Source organism: Sabethes cyaneus, chromosome 1, assembly GCF_943734655.1.
Source record: "Sabethes cyaneus chromosome 1, idSabCyanKW18_F2, whole genome shotgun sequence".
In the NCBI taxonomy this organism is placed as follows: Eukaryota; Metazoa; Arthropoda; class Insecta; order Diptera; family Culicidae; genus Sabethes; species Sabethes cyaneus.
In genome coordinates, this window is record NC_071353.1 from 23,827,945 (window position 1) to 23,847,507 (window position 19,563).

General features: G+C 40.7%; 1 protein-coding gene across 3 annotated transcripts; it reads left to right on the forward strand.

Annotated features, from left to right (window-relative positions):
• The first annotated feature begins 2,449 nt into the window (after nucleotides 1–2,449).
• LOC128738426 (AP-1 complex subunit sigma-2) lies at nucleotides 2,450–9,557 on the forward strand. Of its 3 annotated transcripts, XR_008412108.1 has the most exons (6): nucleotides 2,450–2,585; nucleotides 2,766–2,944; nucleotides 3,005–3,113; nucleotides 3,170–3,307; nucleotides 8,533–8,664; nucleotides 9,087–9,557. XR_008412108.1 is itself a non-coding variant. In XM_053833535.1 (5 exons), exons 1-5 carry the CDS (start codon nucleotides 2,583–2,585, stop codon nucleotides 9,129–9,131), a joined length of 474 nt encoding a protein of 157 aa, XP_053689510.1. In that variant the 5' UTR covers nucleotides 2,450–2,582; the 3' UTR covers nucleotides 9,132–9,557. The 3 variants fall into 3 exon arrangements, 2 of the variants coding, with proteins under 2 accessions (XP_053689510.1, XP_053689521.1); XM_053833535.1 differs by lacking the exon at nucleotides 8,533–8,664; XM_053833546.1 differs by lacking the exons at nucleotides 8,533–8,664; nucleotides 9,087–9,557 and adding an exon at nucleotides 7,052–8,502.
• Nucleotides 9,558–19,563: the final 10,006 nt, after the last annotated feature.

Here is a 19,563-nt window from a genome sequence, read left to right on the forward strand (position 1 = left end):
CCTCGCGATAGGAGCATACCCCCATGAAAAATCCTTACTGCTTTTTCCATATTCGCGACTATACGAAGCTGAAAAAGATAGGTTCGTGTAGGGCACATCGCTCTATTTTGCTTTACTAATCGGTCATTCCTGCGCAACAACCGTGCCCTACACTGATACGGGAACTATGGTCTATCGTACCATTTTTCTGAAAATGCTTGCTTTTTGAAAGTAAAGCAAAGCCATGGGTATAAATGTGGGTATAAACGTCCTTTAGAACTTGACCCTGCATTATCGACAGACTTCGCAGCCGGTTATTAGAGTACAGGAAACTTACTGGGCTAGTGCAAAGATCCTATTAACTCAGTAGCGGCACCACTCAGTCGAGATTCGAACATACGACGACTGGCTTGTTAGGCCAGCATCGTACCGCGGAACTAACCGGGTGGGCCTCGAAAACAGATACAGTCAACTTTCGTTCGTTGGGCTATCTTTAACTGGGCTACGTTTTAATCGGGCTCCCGTTAATTGGGCTATAGCCCATCTAAAACGAAGTCAAACGTCATTTCTGACAGCGTATTTTTTCTTCCGAGGGGCTCTTGAATATAGTTCATTTAAGTTTGGAAAATAATTTATACAGAAAATATTAAAATTAATTGAATGGAACACAATTGCATCATATCGTTTTCCGATCACTTATGAACTTGACCCTCCTTTTTTTAGCATCACGGTGAAACAGTTAAAAATGCCAATATATATTAACATTGTAGCATGAAATTCAGCTATATACTTATTAAACAATCTAGAACTAAATTTCAACAATGAAAAGATTAGGTTCCACTTTGATTCTGTATTTAATATAAGTGTATATTTTTATAAACCTTTCTGCGACGATTTCGACAAAAACAATCGATATATCCCTCGGTTTTGACATCTCAGCCCAATTAACGAAAGTCTTTCACTAAACGGGCTAAGAGCTTAGTGCAATTAGCGAAAGTTGACTGTACTGAGGAAGCCAGCAAGTCGTAAGCGAAATACCCACATATCTGTCGCGAATAAATGTAGATAGTAGAATTAAATTGGAATATGTAGTTTTCTTTTCATTTAATTTCAAATTGTTGATATTACTGCAAACAGCTTCAGCGAGGGCCCCAGCTTATGTCAAAATTTCATCGTGTGGCCTACAATATTGATTGGCGACAATAAATAAATCTAGGGTAATTTTTCAAACAGATCTATGTGACAATGATAGATTATCTTCACGTCTCCTTGTCGTGTCCGCCGGTTATTTCCAACCGAGCCCTCCGGAATACGGAACTACGTCCGTCAAAGTCTACGTTCTTCCAAAAACTGATTCTTGTTTAGAGCATGCTATATCTTGCCACAGTATGCGTAAGTCTCCTATTGAACGATACATTTCCCTCCTTGTCTCTTATCGTTCGTATGACGGTATTCTTCCTATACAAGGGGTTTCAGTTACACTTAAGTAAATAATTCAGTTTCATTAGAATATTTTAGGCTGATTCATTTAACTCGGCTCGTTCTCTATACACTCAACCCCCGCTAATATGAAAAACATCACGTTCAGATCAGACGAATTCATTTTTAATCTGAATATTTGGTAACTCTATTCATTTTCACTTACGCGAAAGGCGCGCACCCTATGAACGTGTTGTTTTGATTCGTCGAAAACAAACGTTTTGAAAACATTTCGAATATGCGCGAATTTTGAACGTCCAGATTGTAGAAGAGGAAATTGTCTCGACGGTTCAACTAAAATGGTGTATTTTGGGTACTGGAGAGAGGTAAGTTGCATATGAATCATATTGCCAAAACTGCTGAGCAAGAGGAAACGTATTAAGTTTTTTTTTTTTGCTTTTTTCCAATTTGCTCGGTCAAGTTAACCGTCAATTGCCGTCAAGCGTCAATCGACGCTCGAGCATTTTTTAATGTGAACGCATTTATATTACCGGGGTTCGGGATACAAATTAAAAATGTTCAGATTAAAGAAGGTCATTCCAGCGGGGGTACATGGTATTTCATTTCAGTGGTATTTGTCCTGTATTTGTTCATGAAAATCTACAAAAATTAATAAAAAAGACGTTGTTTAGGTTTTTTATTATTTATAAATCTGTGATACGGATTTTTCTATCGAATTTGTAACTTTTTCATATAAAACGCATATTTTGAAAAAAAAATCTTTACGTGATGGAGAAAAATGGAATTCTATTTTGGATTCACCATCTCAAAAACATATAGAATTCTCCTAGAATATCTCATGCATCTGAAAAAAAACTTTATTTTGATTACGTAATTAAGAGATAAAAAACATTACAAAAGTAATGTCTGATTACTACGCACTTGTATACTCCTACTGGAAACCCCTTGATAAGGTCTTCGTATCCGCCAAGCTATAATTTTAATCCCATCATAAAGCGAAAGCCACGAAGCATAAGCATAACTGTCAAATTTGTTGTTTTTGTGCAACTTGGTCGCTCCACTGAAAGTCTCGTGATTGTCGTATTTTTATTGTTTTTGTGATCTTTTTTAAATAAAAGTGTTGATTGAAGTAATTATTTTACATAGTATTAATATTCCTAATAATGGTAAGTTCGAAAGAAGAGCACATTGTTCATGTGATAAAGACAATATCATGTTTTGTATGACATTTCTGTGCAACCGAACTATGACGTCATCGATAAAATGTCCCAGTTCAATATGAACTGTACATATATGCAGAATCGAATTATATTGAAAATTATGTTATATGTGTTTCCCATCTCCAGATGCAGTTTATGTTGTTGTTCAGCCGACAAGGTAAACTCCGATTGCAAAAATGGTACGTCGCACATCCCGACAAGGTAAAGAAGAAGATCACTCGAGAGCTAATTACGACGATTTTGTCCCGAAAACCTAAGATGTGTTCCTTTCTGGAATGGAAAGATTGCAAAATTGTTTACAAAAGGTGTGTAGTTAGGCTTATGTTTTTATTACTGAAGTACTTAGAATTAAATTAAATTTCCAGATACGCAAGTTTGTATTTCTGCTGTGCAATTGAACAAAATGATAACGAGTTGCTTACCCTCGAGATCATACATAGATACGTGGAACTTTTAGATAAATACTTCGGAAGTGTAAGTGGATGTGCTTACTCCAATTACTATTGTTTGACTGTAAAAGCATTTTTTAGGTTTGTGAGCTGGACATAATTTTCAACTTTGAGAAAGCTTACTTTATTCTGGATGAGCTGCTGGTTGGCGGCGAGATCCAGGAAACGTCGAAAAAGAACGTTTTAAAAGCTATTGCCGCTCAGGACGTCCTCCAAGAGGTCAGTACTCCCGATGATACCTATGACATTTGACTTGCCCTAAATGAAAGCAAATGAACCAAAATGCCTTGCCACCTTCCCGACATTTGCAACACGCCATTTTACACACATACATATACACTATCAGAAAACAACATCAGCTCTACTACAACAGTCCAAAGCTATTTACTAGTGCTATTTGCTCGTTCATTACTAGCATCATGTTATAGTGCTCTCGGGTTGCGAATCGGATTTTTTTTATCTATTAATTACAACTCATAGTCCCAATCTTGTAATGCTTGCCAATGCATATGTTTATGTTTTATCTTGTTTTGTTTGACCACGTTTAACTCGCTCGTGTCGTTTATGTTTGTGTTTGTTTTTCTATATATTTTGAATAATAATTATTTTATTAAAAATCTCCGCTGTAACCAAATTTAAGCCATCCATCAAAATGGATGAGTTAGTTTCGCAAAATTAATTTCGAATAGCAACACTAGTTATAGCTTTCTAGAGGAAAATAAATCTATATCTTAGAGATGATAGTTTTTATGCAAGTGCTGGCATCCGTAGAAAAGTTAGATGAAAAATAATCTGCATGGATTACTACACTAGAATAGAAGCATATTGAGTCTACACTGTAAGCCAGAAGCCAGCTAGTATCGCGGAAATGCTCTTGTAACAGAATTGAAACAATTCATAGATAGTAGTTTTATCACTCGATAGCGGAAAGTTTTCTGGTTGATGGTTTTATCTCCTACTTCGTAAGATTTGTCTCACTTTAACCTGCTTTCGTTAATTTGCATGAACGGCAAATTTTACTATACGGGTGTAGATTGGAAATGAACTAATAATCCTATAATAGTCTAACAAGAATCAGTTGAAACCGTTTAATTTTACACTGCGATTAACGAGTGGCTGAATGGTATGTTTTTGCAGTGTTTTAAAAATCTTTATCAGTTTTCGATTTGTGATCATAATATAGTATAGGTAAATAATAATTTGCAGCAGGTACAAGTTTACATATATCAGCTACCAAGTTGTATTAATTACACGTTTATATAGTAGCGCTACTATTTTTGTTTCTACTGGGCTGCTAAATCTATGCTAAATTACTCGTATGGGTTTTATTAGCAAAGCAAAGCAAAGCAAAGCCTGGGTTTCACATTTCGTTTTTGGAACCTGGCTTTCTGTTTTTTATATGACAGACTTCCCAACAAGCTGTAAGAGTGCGGGACATTTGCAGTACTATGCTACGATCCTATTGATGGGTTTTAGCTAAATTTCGCTTTTTCTGTACATGTAGGCTCACGTTTTAAAGAAGTGTCTCCAAAAATTATATAGGTGGATATCTCGACTGTAGTCGATATAGATAGGTATTATAAAACCAAACCAAACATTTTGGCGCTATTTTCTAGTAATAATTACATTATATATTTACTTTAACGGACATTTTGGCTTGAGAAATATATCTCTGAGCTATTGTCAGGGATTAATAGCACTCTTTCCTCAATCATTAAGGAGTGCCGTTTCTATATTAATAAAATTTGAAAATATGATTGCAATATCAATCGACTAGCCTGGTAAGGATACGCAATCCGACTACGATTTTTGACCTTAAAGTCGATCAATTCGCCTAGCTAAAACTACAGCTGCAGGAAACAGCGCTAAATGACTAGTAAATGACTTGTCGGACTTGTCTACAATCTTTACAGGCAATTCATCAGTTCTGAACAGTTCATAACAGAAGTCCAATTGTTAGAAATTATACTTATCTGACGGAATTACATTTTCGCTTAAAGTTTTCAGACGATTTTCAGAATATTAAACAAGCATGCTCTTTGGACAAAGTTTTGCAACGAGTTTTGGCTGCTGGTGAAAACATTTTGGCTGCTTAGATAGTATTTTCGTTGGGCTGCTTTCGCTTAACCGCTCTGCCTAGTAGATTATACTCCGCCTGCTTCTACGGTTAGAATAGAAACAAATTTTTATTTCTCTCTTCTATCTTCTCTCTCTCGTTCTCTCCTACATGTCACCACAACTATCGACACTGAAACAACGACACTATCCCCCCTAATAAAAATCGTTCGAATGCAAAAATTTGGCTGCCAACCGCAAACCAGGATTTGAATGAAACTCTCAACTGATAACCGCTGATAGTTTTAGTTTTCGCTTGTGATTTTTGTTTCTTCATGAATTTTGCAAAATTTTATCTCAACACGTCTTGTTTGTCTGGTTTCTTTTTCCCACTGTCCATCGGGTTTCCTGAGGAGACCATCATATCCTTGCTAATGTCACGACAAAAAAAATACAGAAGGAGCTGGATTCCTAGAAGCTTTGCTGGCGGGATGGTTAGAAGCAAGCCTTGTAGTGAAATAGGACGCGGTGTTGAAGTTTTAGAATACAGATCGAGTACCGTTCACGTGGACATGGTAGTGTTGTAAATATGTTGTCTCCTAGCGGAGTTTGTGTTTTACCTTTTTGTTGACGGTTTTGGTTACCTACTTCCATCGAACGCATGGTGATGGAGATCGCGTTTGTTATTGAGCATTTTTATACGACAAAATGAAGCATGGGACCATTTCCTTGGCGACAATGTGGCTGCCAGTAGTTCAGTAGAAATTGATTGAGCTTTGTTTCAGGTTTTAGATGAAGAAGATTATTTTTGGATTTACTAACACACTTGTGTGGTTGGCTTATCGGAACGTTTCAATCGACTATTGAGTGTTAAAAGCATGGAACAATCCAATGGGTGGTTTTCGACGTAATCTTGGTTGAGTTGAACTTTACAATTAGTCCGAAGGTATCAAACAACTACCGTGGCGGGTCGTAATACCTACGCTGTTTAAGTTTGTTAATTTACGATATAGAATAGCATTTAATGTGGCGAATGAAATTTACACATCCGGTGCCTACAAATAATAATAAACAGCTGAGCATTTCAAATAGTATAAAAGGGAAACTTTATTATTACAGTTACAATTATGAGCAGATATATATTATCAAATAAATTAACAATCAAAGCGTATTTGTATGCGTGATAGTTACGCACATGTATTTAAAATTTTTAACGCGAATACACGACAGATAAGGTTGAATATAGCTGCAGTACATAGTTATTACACCAAATACTTTTATTCAATAAAATATATTCACTCCCAAGGTCTGCCTATTTAAATATATTATTGTTGTCTAGCAAAGTGCAAGTTTCGTGAGTTGGTTTTTAAACGGTATTACTTTTTTATTTTATTTATTTTCTTTCTATATTCTGTCAAATCCGTCAAACTTAAAATACAATACAATCTGCTGTCAATCACATTCTTCGCTTCTCGTTAGTTTACGGTCTAATTTCATTGCGATACACGGAAAACAAACGGACACTTGCCGTATCATTTGGTATACCACAGTCTTCACACGCAATATTTAATCACAAATCTTTACAGCATGTACATATAGATAATGCACCATGCCTTCCAGGTGATGATGCTTTAGAGGGAATTGGTGTCGATACTGTTGATTGAAAATTTATTGTTTTAGCTGAATGCAAAATTGGTCACTTTAGACCATACAGCATTAAAGGACAATTTTCAAACAACAACTGTCGATATTTAAAACAATACTCATCGTTTAACAAACCGTTTTGTAAATAGTTATCCAGCCCATCCAGCAAGGTTTAGTAGTTCGCATGCGTAAAAAAGTTATTAATCCCCAATCACGTTTGAGAATTGAAATTAAAATGCACTTATCGTTGTTGTACACACACAGGATGAAACGGTAGATGGCGCACTGCGTGAGATTGGACTGCTTTGAGAAAAAAAGGGAACCCAAAAAAAAGCGGGCGCTCCGGTTTCGAACCTTGACATCCACCTTACCTCGTAGGCCCTGTATATGTGTCTGTGTGCGTGTGTCTGTGTGTTTACCGAATACACATTTTTAATAAAAATTCGTGTTAAGGCTGCGTAGTGTTTTTGTTTCTTATAAGCAAGAAAAAAAGGCTGCACAGACGACTATGGATAATGCAGAGCATGTTCCTTTAGCAGGCTCTTTACCGAGCAATGAAAGTGTTCGTCGGAATTGATTTGTGTTGAGTTTCAATTTGACAATGTGTTGTGTCAAAGATTAATTGAACAATCATTGTTCTCAACCGATAAATATTTACAAGAATTTCCTCCTAACCTTCGTGAAGTTAGTTTTAAATTGAAGAAGCCAACGGTACGGTATAAGTTGCATTTTGCATGCTCTTCTGTGCACGCCCTTTTTGTATGAATAAGAATTTCCACCTTTGAGAGGATTGAACGCGCATCGCGCATACGCATAAGGGTCAGTTTTTATTTACAAACAATTTACTATTTTTATATGTTTACTATACTGACGTAGTTTAATTGATGAATTTTTTATGCGTCACCTGCATTTATTTGATTCAAGTCCATCGAAGATTCCGTACATGCAGAATTAATAAAAAAGTAATTGTCTAGGTACCACAACAAAGCAGGATTCAAGTTACTATTCGGTGCTGTTTTTGAATTACTGTGCACTTTATAGTTTATACGTGTTATTTAGATTATTTTATGACTAATGATAAGATATCTTAGCTGATTAGGGTTACTAATTGCTTTTTCTGTTACCAAACGGAACAAAAAAGTTACTGAAAAATAAAAGTTACCTGTTAGAAGTTCTTTCAGTGATACATTTTGAACTCGCGCTGTATCTGAATCAGGGAAACACTACTTGTAAGCAATATCGCTAGGACAATACCTGTAGAAATAAACTTAACATACACGTTTTAAACAGCTCTACTTTCACTCTTTATGTACGAATGGTGGTTGGTTTAACAAATGTTTTGATATGTATGATTACTAGCAACAGATTGTGCATTAGTGCACTGTGTCTGTTAGTGTAGAATCCTTCTCCTCTGATCGTAGATTGCTCATCACAAATGACCGACTAAACCGCTATTGTAAGTAGAACTGTAAGGTGAGTTTTAGCGTTCGTAGGTTCAAAATGATAACAAGAAGTTTAACTGTGGCCGATCACAGAGAAGTGCATTGTTGAGATTTTCTCGTTATCATATGCTAGTAGTATTTAATTTATTATGGTGCAATCGAGTTGAATCAGGTTTTATCTCGAGCATTGTATATTTCAGAAAACAATAATCAAATGCATGCTCTGCCGGGGAAACCCGCAACTTATGGTGGATTGTTTAAATCATTCGATGCATGCTCCTTGGTTTCTCTTTTCTCTAATAGGTGTATACCGATGAGTAACTCCTTTCTGCGATGATCATTTTTTTGTTTATTTTTTACATCTAACGAATACCGACATGAATGCTGTTACCTTGAAGATTTAGTACTGTCTGATTAATCGCAACCACAAACAAGGTATGTAGAGAGAAGCAGTTTTTATTTTGTCTCGTTTGATACTGTTTTCGGAGTTGCAATGAACAAATTATGTACTTTACTAACCGAATGTGATAGTTTAGAGTGTAGTTTGGTTAATGTCGATGTCCTTGTTTCTGGTTCCAAAGGATTAAACTAATGCCTGTGTTGAATGAAAATTTTGCACATTTTTTCCAAAGAAAATGCGTGTCCTAGCCTGGCTCTAATCACAAAAAGCAATCAAGATTTTTTTCTAACAGTGTTTTTTTCCTTTCTAACATTTTTTATATATATATAATTTGTTCAACTTTTCTAAGGTACTCACTCCAGAACTTTGCTATTTATCGAATGTAGCGAAAAGTTTAACAGAACGCAAGATTGCAAATATATATATAGCATTGGTTTGTTGGTTTGACTCATTTTAGGACGAAACTCCACAAGGATTTTTCGAGGACCACGGTCTCGGATAGATCGATCAAGCTCATGCTGATTTATACATAATCTCGTCGTTGAATACCAGTTAGTGATAATGTGAAAGTTGAAGCAAGAAAAAAATCATTCTTCTTATTTTGCCATCGAGCAAACCTGTACTGCAACCAGGTCGGATTTCAATCGATGATAAATAATTTAACATCATGCAAACATATTATTTAAACAAATATATTATTTCTCTCATAACACCATGAAACATACTAGCACCGTAACGTGAAGTACTTACCTATCAGTAGTAATGGATATTTAGGTCAGCTTGATTCTGAAATAATCGGGCTTCTCATAGTGACTGTGCAAACGGGCATAATACGTTATTCACAATTTGCGTAAATATTATTTTAAATGTGATCAGTGACTCTTCACTACCGAGAAAATAATAATTAAAAATATCACTTAATAAATATCGTCCTAATTTTGCATTTAGTATTCGAAGAATTTGAAAGAATTTTACCTGAACAGCCTTAAAGTTCATTATTGGTGGAATAAAGAACGTTTCTCAGCAATATTACAGTGGTTCAAAAAAGTTTTGCTAACCTTTTACGAACAGATGGGAAATTTTCAATATAACTACGCATTGAAGTGAATATTAGTGCAAATGCTTAAAAACAAGATGTAGATAAAAATGTTTTTGAAATTCGCAGTTTTTTTTGGTTTTAAAGTTAAAATTCTGGAACGTATCCGAAACATCTGTAGTTTCGCAACATATACATCTAGTCCCAATCTCTTTTAGTTAGGGTATGTTGCTGCTTCGTCGTAGTTGCTTATTCCCGTCCTATCCAACACAAATTATTGAAAATATCAGCGATTTTTATGACACACAATGCAAAATTACTTAATCCCTAATATTTTAGATTGTTACCTCTCATACGCGATTAATCAAAGTGAGCTGAGATCAATTTAAATGCTTTTTTCATTAAAGAATTCCTAGCAGCCAAATTTCCAACGTTTTTTCATGCGACGAAGAAGAAAATGTCGACTAATCGTTTCAATTTCCGTCATTCATAAAATGAAAACAACTCACGCTACGCAGTGTTGTTATTCTGCAGCCGGGTAAACTTGCATAAGCCACAGAAATTTTGCAGAATAACATTTCTCATGCTGTCCAACACAAATGAAGGCGCGTTAGCTTCGTAAGCATCATTGTGATTTTTAGTGATGATGACAATAAGAGTGGCTTTCCTAACTGCGACAGGAATTAGAATTAAACCCTATACAAATGAAAACAAACTGGTTAATCAGTCACTAAGGGGTGGAAAAGTCGTAAAATTATCCGCGGATGGTTTGAAATTCCTGCCACCCACGGAACCTGTTGCAGGAAATTAGAATCGTTTAATGCGATAAAGTTAAAATCATGAAGTCTAAATGAAATCAACCCTACTTTTTCTCGGCAAGGAATACTCACGCGTGAAAACTATAAGGTGCTTCTTCCTATCGACCAGTAAGATCGGCGGCTAACACTGCTGGATCACTCGTCATCTCTACTGGCCATAAAACAGCTCAAGGTTGTCTAAACTAAACCGAACTAGATTCCCAGTCACAAACCCGTATTTTGGGAGCTCCCAGTTCAGAAACATCTCATGTATATAGCGCCCTCTGCGCCGTTGAATTGTTGCCAGTGCTCGTTAAAATTGGATTAAGCATTAAGCCAAATATAAAACGCATTCAGCGCATTCAGTTTTACCCCATGGAAGTATTCTTTTATCTGTCAGTCCATGAACATGACTACTGAGCTGCTGACAGTGTTTATCTTTTTCAGTCTACTCTTGAATACAATTTATTCATGAATGGCAGTGCTGAATGATTGCTCGTCTAACCTGTCAGTCAATTTTGTTGCTCTTGTCTGATATTTTAGGTCTCAAAATTTAGTTTTTAAACTGCCTGCTTTTTGAAATCAACTAAAACCTGATTGAATGAAATCAGTTAAAACTTCGGAGCAATATGTTTACGTTTACTGTGAGTAATTCTCGCTGAAACGGGGCCACTACTGACACGAGGTCTTCAAATATTCGTACTTTTGCGCTTAATTGGTTGAAAACGGTTAAAAAATAAGAATTACACTTTTGATAGCTCGAACTAGTAGACCCCTCGTTCGCCAAGGGGCCTAACAGTTTCAAGAAAAGTTGAATTTGGAGCAAACCTTGAGAGCTATATCATGTGATATTTCATAAATTTACCATGCAACAACTAACAAATGGGCCGGTTCTGTAAAGAAGAAGAATAAGGCTTTCAAATGGAGTAAAAATTTTGCTGGCGGGCATCTTGGATTTGATCGCCATATTGGATTTTATCAAAAAATCCCCGTTTTCACCATGAGCCCCCAACCGATTTTCATTCTAAGACTACCATTGGAAAGCTGAGAAAAAAATGGTACAAAAAACATTCATATAATTAGGTGTGCAATGGCATTAACTGAATAAAACAACCAGTAATTTGTAGGAAGGTTCCCAATTTTCATATAATTATTGCGATATTTTCTAAATTTGCTACGAAACAAACTACAAACGACACAAGTTTGTAAAGAGGAGACATAGGGTTTATACACAAAGTGAAAAAAATTGGCGGCCATCTTGGATTTGGCCGTCATGTTGGATTTAATCAAAAAATCGATTTTAATTTCAAAACCACCATCGGAAAGCTGAGAAAAAATACTATAATAAACATTCATCATGTTAGGGTCGTTGGTTTCAGGCCTACAATGCTGAGTTCATTTCATTTGTACTAGAAACAGCAGCGAATGAGCAGTATATTGCATTAATTTAGGCGTATTGCTTAAATTGAACATGACATTTCTAAGCACTGATTGTTGCACTCTCAAAGTGGTTTTGCAGTCTCAAGGTATTCTGCAACGTCATCCTTAATCGGATTCCGGAGAAAATTGACTCTACAAACAAGCTTGATTCCACGCTGGCCGGTTGAAGTTATGTGGCTCATATCGGGTATTAAATGGGGAGCGTTCCCTGGAAGGAGCATCCAATATAGCTCTGGCTCTCCCAAACCCGGTAGCACCTCCTCGAAGATCTAAACGATGATAATCGATGCATACCTGGAAATGCTGTATGTACATATAGGAGCAGCTAAGCTAGGAGGTGCGAACCTAAGCGCATGTTCTCCAGGGGAGGAGCGGCTCAAACAACGTCTGTCAAAGAGCGAGCGGCTGAATATGAAACCTGAGTCGGTAGACCCGCGGAATGCAGATATAGCGACCCCGGCAAGGTAGTATACCGAAACTCTCATTGACCACAAAAACCGAGAATAGAAATACGAAATCAATCGGCATAGGACACGGATCAATCGGCATAGGACACGGCAAAGAACAAGGAAACGATCATTGGAAATTTGGTACCTGAAATGTCAGAACTCTCCATGAACCGGCATGAGCTGGCTTGCTTACTTGCTCGAGAGCTACATCGACTCGGAGTGGACATCGCTGCTATTCAGACAGTTCGATTGCCAAACTCCCGAGAAATGAAATTCCGCACAGTAGACCTTATTGCAGGCATTGCTTTCAATTAACACATTTACCACAGTGGCAGTAGAAAAGCAGAACATGGAGTCGGTTTCGTAGTGTTGGGAAAGCAAAAGTAACGAGTTATTCGGTTGAGGCCCGTAGATGACTGAATACGTGTGTTGAGAATTAAGCGCAAATTCTTGAAGTGCAGCCTAATCAACGTAAACGCACCGACAAATGTCGTACGGCATTCTTACGACGAGTCTGGTCCACCGTAACCTACCGATATCTGCGTATCAATGGAGCTACTTTCACGGTTTTTTGAGGTTTTCTGGCATATATAGGGCACATATTCTGGCGTCAAGTGCGATCTTTCATCAAAAATCCCCATTCAGCACGGTGAATATTAACCTTGTTGAAACGAGGTCCCTTAAAATGTTATCCAGACACTAGTTTTCGACGGTGCTACGTCATATACCCGCAACTCAGTGAGTACGCCATCCGGCCGTTGATCTACTATGAAGATCAGCCTGCAGCCAACCGTATCCAATCATGACATTCGCTTTCAGGTCACAACGGTCCATTCGTCCCCATTGTAAACGAACCACGATAGAAGATTATCTCCCTTCGCAGCCCACCCGGATAACTGACTAGACCACAATCGACATTCATGTTTTCGTTTTATTCAATCCCGTAAAAGGCACATTTTGTCAGATTAAACCACTCATTCGAAATCTCCTCCATAAACATAACACCTTGGGACACGGAAACAAAAGGGGCCTTGGGCCCTATACTTACAACCACCCCACCTAACCTCACTTCTCTCACGCACCCTATTCTCACAGTCACCCTCACCTCACCTTACCGGCCCCATTTGCTTTGTACAGTCAGTCTGGTGAGTCGAGTCACCGAGATGCAAATTGTGCTCTCACCCAAAAAATTTAAGTGAGGTTTATGTGTCCATGTCCGCCGGTCCGGCAGAACAAAGGGATGAAATCAGAGATCTCCACTGCTGACGGTTACCCGCCATGGCTTTTACCTGTCGCCAGGACAGGTTCTCGTCTACAGCCCGGATGTCGTTGGCTAAGCTCCGTCTCCATGAGCCTCTGGGTCTGCCTCTTCTACGCTGTCCTTGTGGATTCCAGTCGAGTGCTACTCTGCAGACCTAGTTCGCTCCTTTCCTCAAGGTGTGTCCGATCCACTTCCACCTACGAATTTCTGTGGCTATCGGCTGTTGATGACACCGACGATGGAGTTCCTCATTGGATATCCAATTATCAGGCCACCAGGCACGAATAATATATCGCAGGCACCGGTTAATGAATACCTGCAGTTTTTGCGTTGTCTCCGCTGAGACGCACCACGTTTCGCAGGCATACAGCAGTACGGATTTAACGTTTAAATTAAAGATTCGGGGTTTCGTACGTAGAGTGATCTGGTTTGAGCGCCAAATGTTTCGCAGACCTGCAAAGGCACCCCTGGCCTTCCTGATCCGTGTGGCTATATCAGTCTTGGTACCACCATCGGGCGTTGTTTGGCTACCAAGATATTGAAAGACGGCTACCTGCTCAACTTGTTGTCCCGCTACTGTAAAGTTGGTGGAATTGTCAGTGTTCACTACCATAGACTTAGTTTTTGCTACATTGACTGTGAGACCTGCTGCCTGGGAGCTCTCGGAGAGCTCGTCTAACTTGCTCTGCATATCGTTTCGGCGTAGTGCGAGCAAGACAATGTCGTCGGCTAGGTCGAGGTCATTTAGCTGCTCCATCGTTAGAGGATTCCAAGGCAATCCTCGATTTGGTCTACTGTCAATTGCTCCAACTAATATGTCATCCATAACGATGAGAAACAGAAGCGGTGATAAAATGCAGCCCTGTCTCACGCCAGCAGTAACCCTTATGGGGTCGGACAAGACGCCGTCGTGCAAAACCTTGCACGAGAACGCCTCGTACTGAGCCTCGATGAGATGGACTAGCTTATCTGGAACTCCTCTACGCCTAAGTGCGCCCCAGATGTTTTCGTGATTGAGTCGGTCGAACGCCTTTTCGAAGTCAACGAACACCAGCAGAAGAGAGTCCTGGAATTCGTTGATCTGCTCCAATATAATGCGGAGCGTTGTGATATGGTCTACACATGATCGGCCAGCACGGAATCCAGCTTGCTGCCGCCGGAGAGTAGCGTCGATCTTCTCCTGAATCCGGTTGAGGATTACCTTACAGAGTACTTTGAGAGTAATACAGAGCAACGTGATGCCACGCCAGTTACCGCATTCCGTTAGGTCTCCTATCTTAGGGACTTTGACCAATATGCCCTGCATCCAGTCCACCGGAAAAGTTGCGGTTTCCCAAATATTGCTGAAAAGCTGATGCATCATCTGGGCTGACAAAGATGGGTCAGCTTTGAGCATTTCGGCTGAAATACGATCTATCCCTGGCGCTCTATTGGATTTCATACTCTTGATGGCAGCTACAATTTCATCCAGCGATGGCGCCTCCGAGTTCACGCGATTTATTCGACGAACTGTAGGCGTCGTACGCTGCTGGTTTTGTTGGTCTCTGACATTTGAAACTCGGAAGAGTTGTTCAAAATGTTCAGTCCATCGCTTAAGCTGTTCTGTACGGTCAGTCAATAGCTGACCAGCTCTGTCCTTTAGCGGCATCTTTGTATTCATCCTGGCACCACTAAGGCGGCGAGAAATATCGTACAACAAACGGATATCACCATTGGCGGCGGCGGTTTCTCCTTGTTCGGCTAGGGAGTTAGTCCAGGCTCTCTTGTCCCGCCTACAAGCACGTTTAACAGCCCTCTCCAGTTCGGCGTATCGTTGACGGGCAGCTGTCTTAGCCGATCTGGTCCGCGCTCGCTCAATGCCGGCTTTCGCCTCTCTCCGCTCGTCGATCTTCCTCCAAGTTTCATCCGAAATCCACTCCCTCCGCCCACTGCGCGCTTTGCCGAGGGTTTCATGAAGGCGTTCTTGATGCCGGTCCATTGCTCTTCGACGGTACCACCAGATGGCAACTCCGAGGTTCGAGATTCAAGTTGTTCAACAAAGGCCCTTTTCACCTCAGGATTCTCCAATCGGCGGACGTCGTAGCGGCACCCAACTTTCTCCTCCCGTCGTTGAACACGTGCGACGCGCAGACGTATCTCAGCGATAACAAGATGATGGTCGGATGCAATGTCAGCGCTGCGTTTGTTGCGTACATCAAGAAGGCTCCTTCTCCATTTCCGGCTGATGCAGATGTGGTCGATTTGGTTTTCTGTTCGGCCGTCGCGGGAAACCCACGTGACTTTATGTACTGGTCTATGGGGGAAGAGCGATCCACCAATGACCATGTCGTTATTACCACAGAATTCTGTAAACAGCTCCCCGTTTTCGCTCATCTCTCCTAGGCCATGGCGTCCCATGACGCGTTCAAGGTCCGCGTTGTTTGAGCCAATCTTCGCGTTGAAGTCGCCCATGTGAATTTGGATGTCCCCCTTCGGGATTTTCTCAACCACGCTGTTCAGCTGGCTGTAAAAGCTCTCTTTCTCCTGCAGATCGGCAGCATCTGTTGGCGCATAGCACTGGATTGCCGTAAGGTTCCTAACCCGTGTTCTAAATCTGGCAACGATTATTCGCTCATTTATCATTTATACTCTTTCTCGAGTAGCATTTTCACCTCGTATGCCAGAGTAGAGCAAGACTTGCCCGGATGATGTCCTGTGTTCGCCAGTACCCGGCCAGCGGACCTCGCTCAGTCCCAGGATTTCAAGCTTCAGGCGGCTAGCTTCCCTTGCAAGTTGAGCCAGCTTGCCCTGCTGGGCAAGGGTCAGTATATTCCATGTTCCGATTCGTGTCCGTGTTTTCATGCTAAAGGTCGTTGCCAATAATCCGGAGAGATTTCTTCTTTCATTTTCATTAACTTTTTGTGTGTTCTGGTACAGTAGGCTGTTAACCTAAGGTCCTTATCCCGCTGATGGGGCTGCCATCTTAATGTGGGCGAGAGCCACTGTGCCCCCTTTCCTGTTAGCATACGACAACCGAAGTTGCGTACCCCAGCCGGCACCTCGTGGAGGTAGGAATAGGAGTTAATGAACAGAGGTTATGGAATGCACATGTTCACCCTTTGCCAGCCATTTAAGTGAGGTGACTGTGAGAATAGGGCCTCTTGTGCGCCCATTTTAGGACTCCCAGACCAGGAGTTGGAGCTTCGACCGATTCCTCTTCGGGATTGTTGCGCCTTTCCGAGGCAAGATACGGCAGTTGAACGAGACCACTTCATCGGATCACTGTCACTCACGACCCGTGAGTCACGGGATGTCTGTTTTTTCGTAGCTATACTTGAATTCAATTGGCACTGATGTCTTGGGAACGTAAAAACAGAACAATTCCCAGGGTTATCTAAGAACCCACTGTCAGCACAGAATCTGCCGAAGTTAACTAGATCTTGTTGCAGCACAAAACATCTTTTGACGGTCTTTACTTACTTAAGTGGCTTGCCGTCCTAAGACAAAGCCTGTTGAACAAGGTTTCTCCAATTAACTTGGTTGTGGGCTACCGCTCTCCAATTTCTTGGACATCGAGTACTCGCTGCGCTCCTGGTCGTTTTGTAAACACCATCTTTGCAGGGTAGTGTTGTTCGGCATCCTTGCAACATCGTCAGACCAATCGTTCCGCTGATTCCGTGCCGCATGCCCGATGGAGCTCCCAGCTACACTACTGATAGCTGTTTTGATGGTATTCCAATAGTCCAGGGGACGGGCTGCGTCCAGATCGTCGTCTTCCGACAGCGCAGCTTCGACTGAAAGCGCGCAGTTTGCGGTGACGTCTGGCTGCTTCAGTCGCGCGAGATCTAACCAAGGCTGGTGGCGGTACCGAATGTTGTTCACAACGGAGAGTTTTGGGCGCATCTTAACCATCGCTAGATAGTGGTCAACATTAGCGCTTCGATAGGATCTGACGTCGATAATGTCTGAGAAATGCTGACCGTCGATCAAACGTGGTCGATTTGTGATTCTGTCTGATTTGGTGACCTCCTGGTCTTTACCGGTACGAACAGTTTGATATCATCGGCGTATACCAGAATATTTACTCTGTCGATGAAGCCGGGAAGATTGTTCATAACTAGTACGAAAAGTAACGGACCTAGATGATTTCTTTGTGGCACACCTGAGATTACGATGAACGGCTGTGGAAATTCGATGTAAATTTTCACAAACTGGTGTTCGGCATGTTAAGGTGAAACGGGGCTAAATGCGAAACTTTCCATAGAGATGCGAAATAGCCATTACGCTATCAGTAGCTTTATCTAAGCTAAGTATATGCTTTTTAATGGTATCTCGTGGAATATCTAATAATTCATCATTTTCCGAAATAATACTTCGATCAGGTAACGCGTTGTTTCAATACACACTTTAGAAAGAAAAAACTAGCGAACAATTAGCGTCAAGGCGTCAACCGAATAACTGCTCTTAACTTCGTACTGATTAGATGAACCCGTTTTGCTCCTGCTATTGATAAATTTCCAAAAACGTTTAGGCTCAGTCTTCAGGGTTTCTTGTAAGTTTCCGATGTAATCTCGATGCTCTTCCTTGTGTTCCGCCTTAAACAAACTTAACATTTGTTTACAAGCGGCAACGGTTTCCACTGTCCCAACTCGATGCATGTTCTACCGGACCATGTGTTTCGGATGACCGCTCTTTACAGCAGGCACAGGTTATGTTGTGTGGTAAGCTTTAAGCTGTGAAAGCATTATATTTTAGAATAATTTTCACTTTTAGATTAAGTAGTCACTTACAAATTTCGGTCTTCCAATTAGTTTTAAGTAGAACAATTTTAATTAGGATCAAATTTAGGTAAATGTAATCAATTTTAACTTTAGGTAATATAATCAAATTTTAACTTTTCACTCAATGGCGCGTCCTTCTTACTCGCTGCTCATCGAAAAAGTGTCGAATATTCTCCTAGACGGAAGTCACCTCGCACGTAGTTTTGCTGTCAGCAGACATGTTGCGCTGTGGTGCTGCGCGCGGCATTGAAACAGTGCAGCGATTATCAACATACTCCCCCAAGTAACACTGGTGACTGGCACCCTCGTGGCCAGTTTTACCGACCTGCGCCACATCCAAAATTGCTTACCTTGAGACTGGTCTTCTAAAGAGACCTCTGTTTGTTTGAACCAATGCCTGACGAATTCGACCGTCATGCCCCGTATAGACCTTGGCAATTCGACCTCGTACCCAACCGTTTTTACTCGCTTCCTCAACAACGAAGACGAGATCGCTGACTTCCGCAGATTTTGCCTCCCGAAACCATTTTGTTCGCCGCGTTAGGGTTGGTAGGTACTCACGCGTCCAGCGTGTCCAAAACGTATTCATGTGCTGTTGAACTTGGTCCCAAATACTGCTTAGTGCAACTGCTTTTTCCGTTGGCTCCGCTGCCGGTTGTCGTACACCGCAAGAACTGTCCAGGAGGAAGTGGTTGGGCGTAAGCACTTCCGCCTCCTCGGAATCTAGTGGCAGGTACGCTAGTGGCCTGGAGTTGACGATTTCTTCTGTTTCTATCGCCAAAGTGGGTAAGCCTTCATCATTCAATCTCCGTCCCTCATTAGCTGCTTCTATCGCCGACTTCACGGAACGAACCATCCGTTCCCATGATCCTCCCATATGTGGGGCGTTCGGCGGAATGAATACCCATTACGTAAATGTGTTGGTGAATGTTATTGCCGTCGTTCCGTTGTCACAGTGGATTTCCAGGGGTGCTCCTCGACGGCTTACAAATCGTTGTATGCTCATAATACATGATTCGGTTGAGAGTGTATACAGGACTTCTACGTGTACGGCATGGATTGTCAAGCACGTAAATAGAGCGACCCATCTTTTGGCGTTGCTTCGTCCGAGCTTGACATTGAGAGGCCCGAACAGATCCAGCCCTACATAGCTGAATGGTCTCGTAAACGACGCTAGACGAGCAAGCGGGA

Bases quoted from the DNA above. Each gene is read 5' to 3' on its own strand.
- LOC128738426 (XM_053833535.1), top strand. The intron at 3,114-3,169 runs GTAAGTGGATGT...AGCATTTTTTAG, and splicing joins TAGATAAATACTTCGGAAGT to GTTTGTGAGCTGGACATAAT. The intron at 3,308-9,086 runs GTCAGTACTCCC...GACTCATTTTAG, and splicing joins CTCAGGACGTCCTCCAAGAG to GACGAAACTCCACAAGGATT.